The sequence below is a fragment of the Cuculus canorus genome, chromosome 4 (genome assembly GCF_017976375.1).
Source record: "Cuculus canorus isolate bCucCan1 chromosome 4, bCucCan1.pri, whole genome shotgun sequence".
In the NCBI taxonomy this organism is placed as follows: Eukaryota; Metazoa; Chordata; class Aves; order Cuculiformes; family Cuculidae; genus Cuculus; species Cuculus canorus.
The window spans coordinates 66,317,783-66,333,265 of NC_071404.1; the positions used below are offsets into that span (position 1 = coordinate 66,317,783).

At 36.2% G+C, this 15,483-nt stretch overlaps 1 protein-coding gene across 8 annotated transcripts in view; it reads left to right on the forward strand.

Moving 5' to 3' along the window:
* The window catches only part of INPP4B (inositol polyphosphate-4-phosphatase type II B), a 328,507-nt gene that overhangs the window by 283,655 nt on the left and 29,369 nt on the right, over nt 1-15,483 (forward strand). For all 8 annotated transcript variants that reach the window (XM_054065533.1, XM_054065540.1, XM_054065532.1 and 5 more), the window contains 3 exons: nt 2,102-2,199; nt 7,215-7,327; nt 11,902-12,056. In XM_054065533.1, the coding sequence (XP_053921508.1) occupies nt 2,102-2,199; nt 7,215-7,327; nt 11,902-12,056 (366 nt within the window). The remainder of the gene's footprint in view (nt 1-2,101; nt 2,200-7,214; nt 7,328-11,901; nt 12,057-15,483) is intronic.

Consider the following 15,483-nt stretch of genomic DNA (forward strand, 5'->3'; position numbering starts at 1 on the left):
TGGTAGACAGGTGGACTCAGAAGAGAGTAAAACCTGGCATGTTAGTGCCAAGAGTTGAGTAGTTGGCTAGAGAACTAGAAACATTCTTGAAAGTGAAAATAGCTTATTCTTAATGTGATAAGGAAGGAAAAGGTGATGCTACGAGAGCAGTGACATGACCAAAGAAATAGCATACAAAACCAACAAAATAGGTCATGATAGATGTGACTAGGACAATACCATGTTTTTCCAAAATCAGACAAAAGGAGTATGTAGTAACTAAGAAGCAAGTCCCTGAGAGCTTACACGGGTGGAGAAGACCAGTAGGACTATGTGTTGCAAGTGTCCTGAAAAACGATGAGACAGGATTTAGAAATGGCCTTAATATGTGGGGACTTCTGGAGGAAGTCTCTGTGAAAAGATGTCTGGCTTGCAGGTGGAGTGGCAGAAAGAATGGTAGCATTATTCACAGTGGCGATTTTACATTGTGCACAAAGTCATGAGTGAAAAATGAACATCTGTAGATCCGTAAGTATAGATGTATATTAATATCCATCTATCAAACAAATCAAGCTGGATTTTTCCATGCAGAAACTCTTCTTCTGCGTAAACTTGCAAGTAAAAACATCAGATTTAATTCAAAGTATTTTTTAACTCCTAAAGCTGCTTGTTTGTCTTTGAGATTGGAAACACTGAACCCGCTTTATGGTAAAAAGATATTTTTTTGTGGGATAATGAAGACGAGAATAGAAATAAAGTTGTCAAAAATTTCTAGAAAATATTGCCTTGTTAGATGCAAACATTTCTTCTTTTAATAAAGGACAGTTGTGAATATATCTGATTTAAAAGAAATATTCTTTTGTTGCAGTGCAGTAGTGACTACTGAGGATGTAGCCAAGTATTTTCCCTCTTTGGCCTGTTTAAATATTTTATTCCTTTCTGCATGATGTAGCAGTGCATTCAGTATCTTCTGATTTGTGTCCCCCTTTCTCTACTTGAGTTACTCACTTCCTTGTCCATTCCTCTTTTTCTTTACTCCTCCATTTCCTTTTCTGTCTTCCCCTTCATTTCAAGGCTAGTCCAAAGACTGGTCACAGAAACTTGGCCCTAACTACCTAAGGGACATTCCTGTCTTTACATTCCTGTCTCTCGTAGCAGAGGTACCAGGAGGTTTATATTTTTTTTAGCCTATATGAAACTTGACTGTTGTAGAAATTTTGATCTTGGAGAGAAAGGTATGTAGTCTGATTGTGGATAAGAGTAATGGCATCCTGATGTTGTCTCGGTTTTCTGTGAGGTGCAGGATAATGAAGATTTAGGTGATGTGTTCCTAGCTGACTTGACTGCTGCAAGAAACCCTGGAACACTTTCCTGAGCCAGCTGCAGCGCTGTAGAGCGACTGCTGAGGTCTGCGTGCTGCAGCAAGCTTAAATGCAGACAACTGAAGCCACCTAGCCTGCAGGTCATAACTCTGTGCAGCTTAATGGTGAAATCACTGCTCAAGAGCAAAGAAATGATTCTCTCATTACTTTCTTATACAAGAAACTAAGATAACTAACAACTCAGGAGCAGTGCAGGGCAGAAAGGGCCCAGAGAGGTAATCAGTTTGACTATTTATAGCAAATATTCTCAGGCTGGAGCAGAAATTATTTGTTAAGAAGGCTTTCCACTCGACGTTTTCATCTTGTGTGGCCTTAGTAATCTAAAACTCTGGTAGAAATTAATATACCTAAGCAACAGCAGCAGTAAGAGATGTTGGAGTTGGTGTTCTTGGTCTGTGGTGCTATTTGAAATTCCCACAAAGAGCCCTTGCATTTATTCAGGATTTGTGAAGGGAGAAACAGTATGTGCTGTATTGAATGTTTGCCTGTAAATGCATGATTTTGTCTGTAAGTTTTTGCAGGCCATGAATGATGACCAAGTTCCCAAATATTAGTTCCAAAGCCCATGAGAGATTAGCAACTGTGTTTGACAAAATCTAGAACATTTTTATAACATAGAAAAAAAAAAATCAAAGTTATTTCTTTTTGCAAAGAAATCACTCTGTAGGATAATTTAGCTTGGGTTTCTTTTTGGGTTTTGTTTTTATTTTTCATTATTTTATTTTGCTATTTTTTTATAGGTTTGGAGATACGACTTTACAGGAAAATATTAACCAGGAAAACTTACAACTTCTAAAAGAATATTACAAGCTGTTTACAGAAAAAATGCCTCCTGATTGTGAGTACAAAATAATGCAATATCCAAATATCTTTAAAAAGGTTTGAAAAGTGATAGATTATTATTAATATTGTTACCAATGATCTGGATGAGGGATTGAGTGTATGCTCAGTAAGTTTGCAGATGACACCAAGTTATGTGGGAGTGTTGATCTGCTGGAGGGCAGGAAGGCTTTGCAGAGGGATCTGGACAGACTGGATCGATGCTCCAAGGCCAGTTGTATGGGGTTTAACAAGTGTCCCGCACTTTGGTCACAACAACCCCATGCAACACCACAGGCCTGGGGATGAATGGCTGGAAAGCTGCCCCACAGAAAAGGACCTGGGGGTTTTGATTGACAGCCGGCTGAGCATGAGCCAGCAGTGTGCCCAGGTGGCCAAGAAGGCCAACAGTGTTCTAGCTTGTCTCAGAAGTGGTGTGGCCAGCAGGACCAGGGAAGTGATTATCCTCCTCTATTCAGTGATGATGAGGGCGCACTTCAAGTACTGTGTTCAAGTTTGGGCAGGAAAGACATTGAGGTGCTGGAGCGTGTCCAGAGAAGAGCAACAAAGCTGGTGAAGAGTGTGAAGCACAAGTCTTATGAGGAGCAGCTGGGGGACTTGGGATTGTTTAGCCTAGAGAAAAGGAGGTTGAGGGGAGACCTGAAAGGAGGCCGTGTCAAGGTGGGTGTTGGTCTCTTCTCCTAAGTAACAAGTGACAAGATGAGAGGAAATGGCCTCAAGCTGCACCAGAGGAGGTTTAGATGGGTATTAGGAAATGTTACCTCACTTGAAAGAGTTGCAAAGTGTTGGAGCAGGCTGCATAGGGAACTGATTGAGTCACTTTCCCTGGAGGTGTTGAAAAGACATGTAGAAGTGGTGTTTGCAGACATAGTTTAGTGGCAGAATCTGCGGTGCTAGGTTTACAATTGGACTCAATGATCTTAAAGATTTTTCCAACCTAAACAATTCCATGAAAGTAATATTTGCACAATATTAGCGTGCAGCGTTATACCATAAACGGTTGGATAGAGTTAAATATTTTGTGCCTTTATGCAGCCTTGCTGAGGTCAGTAGCAACTGCGAGCCCAGCACCCCAGCAGAAACCACAGGGATAGTGAAATAGAGTAATGATGAACTAAACAGCTCTTTTGAATTATTGATATAATATACCTTATAATATTTCAGGTAGAGGACAGTCTGTACTTGCTATATTTGTGCAGAAGCACTTTATGTGTTTCAGTCATTCCCCCTATTCTTCTTTTGCAGATGTATTAAGGTATGGCAAACCGCTGAGAAAACTGCAGATGCAAATATAAGCAATGAGCCACATCATAATGTCAATGATATGAATAACATGGTTCCATTAGAATAGACTTTATGTTTCAATTTTATAGAAATTTGCTATCATTACTATTCTATTACTCTGTTGAAAGCAAACACTGAAAAGACTGTTTATATCAATCTAATCCTGTTAAAATAGCCTTAATGCCTACACTGTATTCCTGAATCTTACAGCTTGATTTTAAGTAGATTGGATTTAGGCCTCTGACTCTTTCACATGGGGGGCAGTAGGGTAGGGAGCAAACCTTTTGAATCTAAAAAATCATCATCCTGTAGGACATGTGCATAACTCCTACGGTGAATACTGCTGGTTAAAATCCCATGCAAAGCTTATGTTCTTTTATGGAACACCTAGTGTTGATTACTTTTGCAAATTATCCATTGCATGTATGAACTTGTAGTTATTTATATCTTATGTGTCACTGTATATGTGTACATGTTTATCTTTTCTATCAGGATGATTTCCATTTGTTAATAATTTTGACAGAAGAAGAACTCTGCTCCTAAACAGTGGGCAGTATGCCCATCCAGCCAGCCATATCTCTAGGATTTCTACAGAGAAACTCATATGAGAGTTAGTAATTAATTCAGGCGAATCCTGCCAAGTAAGCATCCTGAAAAACTAACCTCATCTGGGGTTAGGTCTAAGGTAGATCTGCTACCTCCTAAATGGATCTGATTATATAAAAGCAAAAAATTGCATGCAGATAATATTGGCTACTTTTCATTAACAAAAACTAATCTTTTACTGTCTTCCTGCAGGATTATTAGTGAGCCATACAGTCTTCTTGGACTTCTTCCAGTCTATGCAGGCTTTTTAGAACTATGCTTGTCTAATTTATCTTGTCTTTTCTAGCCATTATTACCTTTTTGCTTTCCCTCTGCCTCTAATATCTGAGTCTGTTCTTTGCTCAAATTTTTAGAGAACACATAGCACCTTCTGGTTCCATTGCCCTTCCCAGTAGCTCCCTGCCATTATATGGAATCACTCTTTTTGATTGGAGGAATGTGCCTTTTAAACCAGTTCCCTAGAGAAAAGTGAAGCTCTCCAAGTTGCTCAGCTGAGGGAGAACTTCAATTCCTCCCCTGCTCCCCTACCTCTGTGTTCAAGCTCGTAGGAAGATAAACCTCCATCCAAGCTGGCAGCAGCCCTGGTGTTGTAGGCGAGTGAGAGCCATTCAGTATTGATGGCTCCTTGATGGTTTTGTCAAACCTTTCCAGATAGTTTCCTGTAGTGCCAAATGTGTGCTACAAAATAAATGCAGGACACAGTTTCCAAAGCTGTTAGTTACAAATAGTGCTCATAAAGCTGGGCAGAATTTGAGGACTCGCAGCCTGGTTGGCCAGGCGTTGCATCCACCGTCCTTATGCAGCCTCACTTGCCTGATGCTTCATTTGTATATTCCATTTCAAACAATTCAATTTTCCACTCCTGTTGAAGGTGTTGCCACCTTTGCTATTAGATTTTCTCTCATCTCCGTGTTCCCATTGCCTTTAATGTTCCAGCTTCCTCTCTGTTCCCAGTTATTAAAAGTCTTCAGCTGCACTTAACTGCATATGCCAAACACTGACTTTCTATCTTCTAGATGAATATACTTTGTCACTCACCTGTTTCTTACTCTTTAATTCTCCAATAGGAAACTCTGAAAACAATAAATAACAATGTGTTCTCAGAAATATTCCTACCAAGAATATAAATCAAATGTAGTTCTAGTTTAAGCACCAAAATAGTACTGCTGGTTGTAGAATAGGTAATGATAGTAAAGGTACAAAAATGTCTGACTGTTGTTTGGTAGTAAGTAATTAATTTAAAAGAATGGCTTATAACACAATTTAAGCAGCTGAAAGCATAAAATTGGAGAAACCTATGTTGCAAGTGATAGTGTTGCTGGTTTGATACCTAATACCCACAGCAAAATGTTGTAAGTATTTTCATGTGAAAGAAGAAGATTTAGAAATCCTGCAAGCAAATAAAGATTTTCTTCCATAGGGTCATAATGCATGTAGCAGTTTATGCATTTTCAACACAAAGTCTATGAGTCTATTTTGTTCTTCCAGGCTTCTCCCACTTATAATCTGTGAGAATGATTTGACACTTTAATAATTCTTTTTATTACACAAGGAATTTAAGCAATCGATCATGTCCAGTTAAGATGCAGCTCATTTAGCAGTATTATAAATAGGAAGAATCTTGCTATAGCTGTAGCGAAGTCATCGCTCTGAGGATGCATTTTCTGCTTTGAAGCAGGAGACTGTTTACCTAGTGATACAGTCTCATAATCTGGAAACATTTTTTTTAGAGTACTCATTTTATGATATGTGTTTTAAAGAAACAGATGCATGGTAAGTATAATAGTTTAGCAGGTTGTGATATATTTTTATACGCGTTGCATTATCTAATTGTATGATCAGGGATTGTAATACACGGATAAAACAACCTTCATTAACTTTATTACAAAACTAATTTAAATGCACTTTTTCTGCATTTTTTTTCTTTTTGACAGCACAGTAAGAGTAAGGCAACATAGACATTTTTAGAATAGTTCTTTCTGAGTATGTTTAAATTACTTCTCACTATGAATCATGGGTAAGAGAAACTACGGAATTTATTAGAGATAAAAGGTAAAAGCCTGTTGATAAGAGGAATCATTCCAGCTGTAATCGGGTTAGGAGAATGGATTTTGACTTGCATTAGTGGTTGCCTCTTTTTCACTCTTTGAATTGCACATAAATCTTAGGTTTTGAGTCGAGGCTTGAATTAGGAGTGGGCAGTGGGTCCACACTGTATGGAATATCCTACTTTTTCTTGTTGAATATGTTTCAATTTAACATTTTGGTTTAATTTTGTTACAGCTATTTCTGAGTTTTTCTTTGGTAATAAGTGCCATAAAAACAAATAATTTCAAAGATTAGAATTTGCTTATTCTACTTATTTTCGAAACTAATGACGGTAAAGATAACATTAGAACAAACTCCTCCTGTATATATATATACACACACAGAAAAAAGAAGAGCAAACTAAATGGCCTATTCTTGAATTCCCTCTAGACATCTATGATTAATAAAACTTCAGCTCAGATGCCATACCCAGGGCAAGTAGATAAATTTTGGATTTTAAGTAAACCTAAATTTATTTTGTATTTCAAAATAAAGTCCTATTTAATTCCAGACTGAGAAATATCCTTTGTCATTTTTTTGGAGGGGTATTTAATGCTGTTTAACCCTCTTGTTATGTTACGTTAGGAAATAAATCATCATTTTGAAACAAAAATGAAATGCTCCATTTTGAAAACAAAAGCGAAATATTTTGACTTAAAAATAAAAAAATAATCCCATCAATGCAGACTTTAATACGCTCATTTATTTCTCTACTCATTTCCATTGACTGTCTATAATATTATAGTTGATGAAATGGAGCTACAGCAAAAACCTGAATGTTTTCTCCATCTGTTTATAAGATAAAAGGTGAAGACACTTTATTTTCCATGGTGAAGATCCTAGGGAGGACAACTCAGTACTTCAAAAAGAAATAGTTTGCTTATTCCCTAAATATTTAGCTGATGTTTACCATCCTGTATCGCAAAATAAAGCTGTAAATAATAGACCTGTTCTTTAAAATAGGCATTCTTTAGTCAGCACAACCCTACCACTGACCTTATCATAATGAGCAATGTTGTTATCCTTTTTTCCCAGGTCTACCACATTTTCAAGAACAAAATGATTTAAAGGGATTGCTAGAAAATCTCCATCAAAATATCCAGACCAAAAAAAGAAAGAATGTAGAAATCATGTGGCTGGCTGCAACGGTAAGAGCTCTTTTTTTCCAAATACATTCTCATAATGAACTAATTTTCACATACTTGCTGATTTTTTAAGTGCAAGGGCTTTTAAGGACTGCAAAACTTAGTGATTAAAGTAGGTATACTGAAATAGCTCTTTAATGTTTCCATTCTGACGGTCTCTCATCCTACTCGCTAATCTATCTCTTCTTCCTCCACTCAAATTTCAGATATCTCGTTTCTCCCACTTTCTTAACTGGCTAGAACTCAAAGCAAGAGTCGGTCGCTTTACTGTCCCCGAGATCCTCCAGGCCCTTTTCTGCAGAGGCAGTCCATAGCCTGTGCTGATGCTCGGGCTTGTTTTATCCCAGATGCAGGACATTTTATTCATCTCGCTGTGTTGTGTAACAGGGTAAAAGACATTTGCTTTTGTTCTGGGCATGTTTTTTCTTTAACTAACTTAGTCTGATTTTAGGCAGAGTTATCCCTTCATCCTGAATATGGGCAGAATCAATTTCTTGCATAATCATACATAGTTGAAAATATATCACTTTATATGAGAGGGACAATATAGTGTTCAGCTACAGTATCTAACTTGTTAGGTTTGGTTTTTTCCCTATCATAGTCATTCTTTGACAATATAAAACCTGGCTATTCAAAATGTCTTCCTTTTATTGGTTGGTGTCCATAAGCCTTGAGGTATGATGCAGGACACAATTACTTGCTCTGGCTTTTGTTTCAGTGTTGCTGTACTCAATTTTTGGTTTTCTGTGATTAAGGTACTTATGGTTTATAAATAAGTTTTTAACTGTATCAGTACAACTTTCAATCAATCACATTTTATAGGTTTTTTTTTTTTTGGCCAGTGTCACCATGTCAAGGGCACTGATAGCAACACAAAATAAGCTATTTATGTGAAGGGCAGACATTTAGGCACAGGGATAACACAAAGGGAAAAGGTAATACTTGCTTTAGTTTATTTCCATGGTTCCTTTTTGTTTCCCAATTCTTTGTTTTTTACACATGTGTGTTAAAAAAGCCTCCGGCAATGTCGACCACCCGTAGATGGTTACAAAGAGCTGAAGCTTTTCAGAAATGTGAAATTCAACCAGGTGATTTTCTTAGATTTAGAGAAGTATCCTTAGTATCTCTGCCCCTTTATGAAAGTGGGGACTTGAGTCTTTGGTATCTATTGAAACTGAAGCCTTGTGTTTTGGGTAGCTTTCCAATGCATGTACACTTCAAGGCAAATCAATACTTTTGACAAAATATTAATAAAATTTTCCATGACGTTTTATTAAAACCAGGACAATGCAATATTAACTGTGTCTTTGTATTAATAACACTGCTGTAATTTTTTATATTGCTGATAATGTTTTGCCTTGTGATTAATAAACGTTATCACATGCTATTTTAGTATAAATCTGTTTTGTGTAAAAATACAAGCTTTTTTGCAGTAACAGTTCTGTAATTACAATGATACATTAGTATTTAAAGTAGTACAAAATAAATCAGTACAGGATAGTGTAAAATTAACTACAAAGATATGATGGAATTTACTTAATATTTGGATATAGAAAATTGTTTTCTACCATATATTCAGGATTTCCTGAAAATAATTTCATCAGTAAAAAGCATTCTTTGGATATATGAACTGTTTCAGAATTTTCATTCACTGTATTCTATTTCTCTTTACATTGCCTTACTGTAGCCTACTGAAATGAGTATTTCTGGTCCCACTGTTACACTATGTTATATCTATTTCTTGAAAAGTCATGATTGGCTGGTGTAAGGATATCACTTTTTTATTGCAGTAGATATATGAGACTCTGCTTGGATATGCATATATATCTGCACCTGCATGTAATCCCTGTTGCAATGAGACTGTGAGAATACATCTGCATTTTAATAGTTAACTTTTGCAAAATGGTATCACAAATATTTCTTATTCTAAATATAATGGGAAATAGATTTAAATTTTATATTTTTTTCCGAAGCTGCACCCTTCGTTTTCGATCTTATATCAAGAGAAATAATAAAAGCATTGATTTATCCTTGGTTTAGTTTTCATGGGTTTGTATGCTTTTATCATCCCCTCTTTGTCACAATCCTAATCATTTAAATCTGTGTTTGAAAGGGAGACTTTCTAAAGCTCTAATAAATGTTAAGTCTATTTCTCCTCCTCCTGTATCTTCAGTATTTTGGGGGAAGAAGTGAGCAAAACTGAGGATAAAATTCAGGATAGATACTAATTGTGAGATGTGTGTTCTGACATAATGATATTGCCATATATTTGGTATTGTCCCTTATTAGATTTCTAGAGCATCAGCTCATTAGGCATGCCCATTTTAATTATTTATTTTGTTTAACTGCTACTGCTTAGTGAACTGAGTCGTTCTGAGGATTTATCTGGGCCAGCCTATAAGATTAACCTACATTTCTTCTTAAATCAGAATCTAAGGACTTTTTATTTAAGTTAACAGATTGTTTTATATTTAACCCACCTTAAAATGATTGAGACATTTGTGTTGAACTTGGATGCAAAATAAGCTTGTGGCTGTGGTCATTTGCTCACTGTACCTAGAATGCTGCTTAGTTCGGAACTAACTCTCCCTAGCCAGCACTTCATATGTATGCTGTCAGCCTAGATTTGGGATTTAGTCACCTCTTTCCACGTCAGAGGCCATCACTCATCCAGAATAATTACATTATTTTTTTTTTCTTATGACTTGTTCACTTTGAATAGTCACAATGACTCATGGACTTCAAAAGAGACTACCATAAGGAGGATTAATCTCTCCGATTAAGCAGTTACCTTCTTTCACGGTGTTATCAGTCCTGCTTGACATTTTCTTTAAAAAAACGTTTTGTAGTAGCTTATTTAAATCCCTATGGAACTTTCCAAATTTTTAAACAAATTTTAAGTTTTAAAATTTTAAACTACAGGGGGGAAGAATCACTTAGAAGTTCTTCTTTACTAGCCTGTACTTCTTTGGGTTCAAAGTTAGATTCAATTAATTAATGCTTTGGATTCAACTTTTGAGATCACCCATATTTGAGATCACCATACCACAATATTGCAAAGACCTTAAAGACTGCAAGTATTGTCTGGGCCGTTGGTTTTAATACAATTGCTGAGAATACAATTAATGGATAAATAAGATATTATGAAGAACATGTTCTAGCTTCATCCTGCAAGATCCTAAGTAAACACTCAGTAGCCAAGCTGAGAAGTTCCTTAGGATGATGCATAACTGCTGTAATAGATTGCCTTGCCCTGGTCTTAAAACGATTTGCTTTTTTTGGTACTGTTATAGCTATGATTGTCCAGGGATAGGAGCAAGCAAAGCTGGTCAGAGTGTGTTATCTTTTCTTAGGACAAAGTAAATCTGGAGAAGGGGGGACCCATACTTGCGCATACCAGCTTTCCTCTAGATTTTTCTTTTGCTAGTTAAACATTGTTTGAACTCAAAGTGTAAGCTAGTGACTGGTTCAATGATATATCAATTCTTAAAATGAGAAGCTATCTTTAAAACTATGTCATGGTTCTCTTATCCCTTATAATTTTCTCAAAATGTACATTGAAAGCAGACACTCCATGGCAGTCATTCCAGTTAAGCTTTAATGGTTCTGAGGTATGCATTGAACAGTTTGCCAGTTGGAAGTAAAGACTACGTCTACATTCAGTAGAGAGATAGACATGTCTGAATCCATACTCTCACGAGGAGTTAGTCTTCTACATTCATGAGTCCAGACTTCTCAAAGTTTTGCTTCATTTTTAAACAATCATTAGGCATTCAGACAATTAAGCATTAATTGAATAGGGTGGTTGTCACAAAATGAGGATAAATGAAGCAACTTTGATAGTATAGGCTAGTACAAGTACTTTCTTATTTCAAGTTCAGGAAATTAAATACAAACATTTGATAAGCTGTAGAACCTGTAGACATTGCTAAATATGATTAGGACTAAGAACAGTAGATAATTTTTTTTTTTGTTGGGCCCATTTTCTTGCTTCATTTGGGGGGAGGGGAATGAACAGAAGAGAGACTTGTGAAATTGCAGTACAAGCTTGAGTGCAATGCTCTCATAAAATCAATAAGGGTTCCTTTGTACTCAGTGGGCAGGTTATTTGTAGACTTGCCCCACTAGTGAAAGCCCTGAAGATCTGCTTTTAAGGTGTGTCATTTGGACAAATTGGAAAGTGCTATAGATCAGTAGCTATAATCATTTGGTGCTATTTCTGTAAAGTGTTAATGCTGCAAATTTATAAATGAAAGATAAATCTACAGTAGTTTTGAAAACATTTTCTCTTTTTATGGCACTGTGTCAGATCAGCATGAACGACATAGTCCTTAGAATATGAAAACCCCCAAGGCAGCACTAATAAGTGATTTAACTTTGAAGACGTGCATCAACAGCCATATGATTCAAGTTGGAGTTACTGCCTGTTAATAGCTATTTTCTTCTTCAGAAGTACTGTAGTTCTCTGCATTCATTGTCTGACTGCAAAATTGTGAGAGTTTCACAGTCTGCCTAGTGTGTAGAGAACAAGAGAAGGCGTGAAAAGGGCAAACCTTTGATGTCTTCCTGTGTTTCAGATTTGCCGTAAGCTGAATGGAGTCCGTTTCACCTGTTGCAAAAGTGCCAAAGACCGGACATCCATGTCAGTGACGCTGGAGCAGTGCTCCATTTTGAGGGATGAGCATCAGCTTCACAAAGACTTCTTTATTCGGGCGCTGGATTGTATGAGAAGGTAGGTGGAGATTATTGCGTATCTCTTGCATTTTAAGCTAAGCCAGGACCTACAGTACAGAACAGCCTAAAGCTAGTGCAAATGTGCTATAGGTGCCAGGCCTGGTTTAGCAGAGAGCTGGCTGGCCATGCCAGCTGGTAAGTCACTTCTGCATGCAAAGCCTTTGCAACTGTGTGTTTTATCAATAATTAACAGTTTCCAAAATAGGTATGCGAAAACTTGCAAGTGTCACTTCACTGACTGTAGAATTTGACCAAGGTAAATACCAGTTGTTTTAACAATTTCTTAGGCTTTCATAAGCTTAAAATTATAAAAACATTCTCTGACTATATTAAAAAAAAAATTTTTCTGCTCTAAGAATGTTTATACACTTATGAAGTAACATATAAAATTTAGAGAAATCTTACAAGAGCAAAATAAGCATTTGTTACAGATGGCAATTCTTATTAGCTTGTGTTATTAAAAATAAAAGAAACACTCAAGTTGTTTTGGATTGATGGTTGTTGCTACTAATATCTGATAAAATCTTTGCTCTGCTTCAAAAAATAAAAAAGTTTCTTTCTAAATTACAACTGTGCAGAAATTGAGGCTGATGTTATTGGGAATATGTAATTAAAAGTTTTTAAAATTTCTGATTATCTGGATCTTTGATTTATAAAAAGCATTGAGCAGACAAGTTTTGGTCATAAAACAAGTCCAGATGCTTGTTTCTCTAAAGAAACTTTAATCATTAGTTTCAGTGAGTACTGCATTGTATTTTCTATAAGAGTTTAAAAAAATGTATCCACAACATTCAAATAATGCATAGTAAAGATCAGTGGAAAAACTAGTAGAAAATATTCTGGTCAATCTGCAAGGAAGTAACTGAATCGTATCTTGCACTTACGTGAAACACAAATTGTTTTTATGTTGTATTTGCAAAGATGATATCTAAATAAACAATCGTGTTTAGACTCTGTAACTGATCATTCTTGATCTTAATAGTTAATATTGTCAGATTAGGTGTTTAAAGTCTAGATTAATACTGTAGATTTACACTTTTAGGGTTTTTTTGGCAAAGATAGATATTCAAAAGAAAAAAGGTAATGTTTACAAAGAGACCAGAGGACTGAGATGGCTTAGATGTAGAGTTGATTTCCAAGGTGCTAGTGTAAGCGCGATGTATTAAACTGAGGAGTATCGCTTTTTATGTATCATTAGCTTACATAGATTCCTTAGTCCCTGCAGTATTTCACTGAGTGTGCAGTCTTTCATAACTGTATGTTTTATTATTAATGAAAAAAATCTGAGTTTTGTATGTTAAATTTCATTTCTGTTGGCATTTCAAATACTTTTTTTTTTCTTTTATGTCTCCAATAAGTACAAAAGTGTGTATGCTGCAGCAAATTACCAGATACAGGCAAACTAATTATATAAAATCATTATTAAGTTAGAATAGCATTGAGTAGTAGATTAGAAAAGTTTCACAAATATAAACTTGATTTTTTTTTCCCAAAAAACCCTGTCATTTATACAAACTGACTTATTGGTACAGAAGTGTAGTAGGCAGACATTTTCTGGACTAAAATGTGATTGAGTGCCTCTATATTGCATAACTGCTGTGAAACCTGAGAAGGTTATCACATTATTTATAATTGCAGATAACAATAAATTCACAAATGGATGGTGAAAAGCCCCCAAAATCTGGAGAAAGCGTAAAAAAAATAAAGGAGCATATGGGTAGATGAGGTTGAAGCACCATCACAAAAATGTTAATTCTATACATTTGCTGTAGCTTTTCAGAGAGGAAAGCTTTATCCTGCTGATATCCTGTAAATTAATTTGAAATATCCTTCAGCTGAAGTAGTTGCTGTGTTAGATGGAAGCTAATAATTTTGCCTGTGGTGGTAGGATTGTCTAGGACTTAAAGGGGACTTAAAGCAAAGGTCTTGCAAGTGGTGGCAATAGCTTACAAAATGACCTTTACCATCAGGATGATAAACAGAGCTTTTGCCAGTGCTAGTTTCTGTCTTTATAATGCTGTCCACACAACTGAAAACTGAGGAAAAAAAAAGCCACCAGCTTACCTTTTTTTTTTTTTTTTTCCTTCATGTGAGCTGGTAAATGACCAAAAATTCAGAAAAGAAGAATAAAAATGTCAAATGGGGAAACAGTAATTAACTCTATGGTGCTCCCATTGAGAGTTGGTCAGGAAGTTTTAGGAGTTGTCTTTGAGTGGGGGTTTTTTTGGTATCTTTGGTGCTACAGACATTCAGCAGGGATGGTTTCTCCCTCGCCACTGCCCCCGTCTGTTGCTGGAGGTTCTTAGGGAGCAGTGCTGGATGGGATGTAGGCTTTCTTCCCTCTCCACCACTGACTAGGTCATGTGGCAAGGACCCTCCTGCTGGGCTCTGTTCTTGTAAGCAGACAGCAAAAGGTGAATTGCAGAAAAAGGCAATTTGAGACAGCAAACTGGGAAGGAAAGAGCAGTGGTAAAAAAAAGTCATTATTTCAACAGGAAGAGGTATAATCGTGTTTAAACTAAATCTCCCGTATTTTACTTGAGGGAAGTTTGGTAGCTATGTTCTTGAGTTTTGTGAAAGAGGTCAACAGACTTATTTGGAAGTCATTGTGATTGTTGCCCTTTTATCCTTTCTTTTTATTTGATTACTATTGAAGAGTGTTATTTGAAAGATTATGCCGTGTATTTCAAAGGTTTTTATTGACTACTTGTAGATGCTTTTAGAATGATTTTCACATCTCTAAGAACCTATTTTGTTTCAAGAGCAGACAGAGAAAAACTTGGTCGTTTAATTTATAATTTTAGCAATTTTCCACTGATGAATCTTCTCTAGATCACTTAGTTAAACTCTGTCAATCAAATCCCTTTATGCTGATTATCACAAATCATTTTTAAGCCTTTCAAAAGAACTAGTAGACAAGAAAAATTCAATTTTAGTGTCCAGAATCCTAACAGACTGGATTGATCCTTGAAAGGCTTCTTTCAAGAGTTAACAGTAGGAGATAGAGTACTGTGAAACAAAGTGAGTTGTAAAAATAAATGGTAATTCAAAAGAAGCCTTTATTGGAAATTACATAATTTTGAGATATGAAAATTATAAAGGTGCCTGTGTAGCTGTAAATCTTTTTCTTTTCCTGCCAGTGCTGACACAGCTTTGGTGGCTGTTGTAAGGGGGAAGTGTGTGCCTATGGGTTTGTGCTTTCTCACCACCGGAAGTTTGGAGATTCTGAACTTCTGTGAGCGGCTGCTTTTCAGCTTCTCTGATGCCCCTAGAACTTTGAGCAAACCAGAGGTGATTTCAGATGTTTCGGTTTTTTGCTTCGATGTACATTGCATAGCACTATTTTGGAAAATGCTGCCAGTAACTGTTGTTTAATGACTTGGTTGGTAAGTGGAATCGGTGTTTTGTAGTGATAAACTATATGG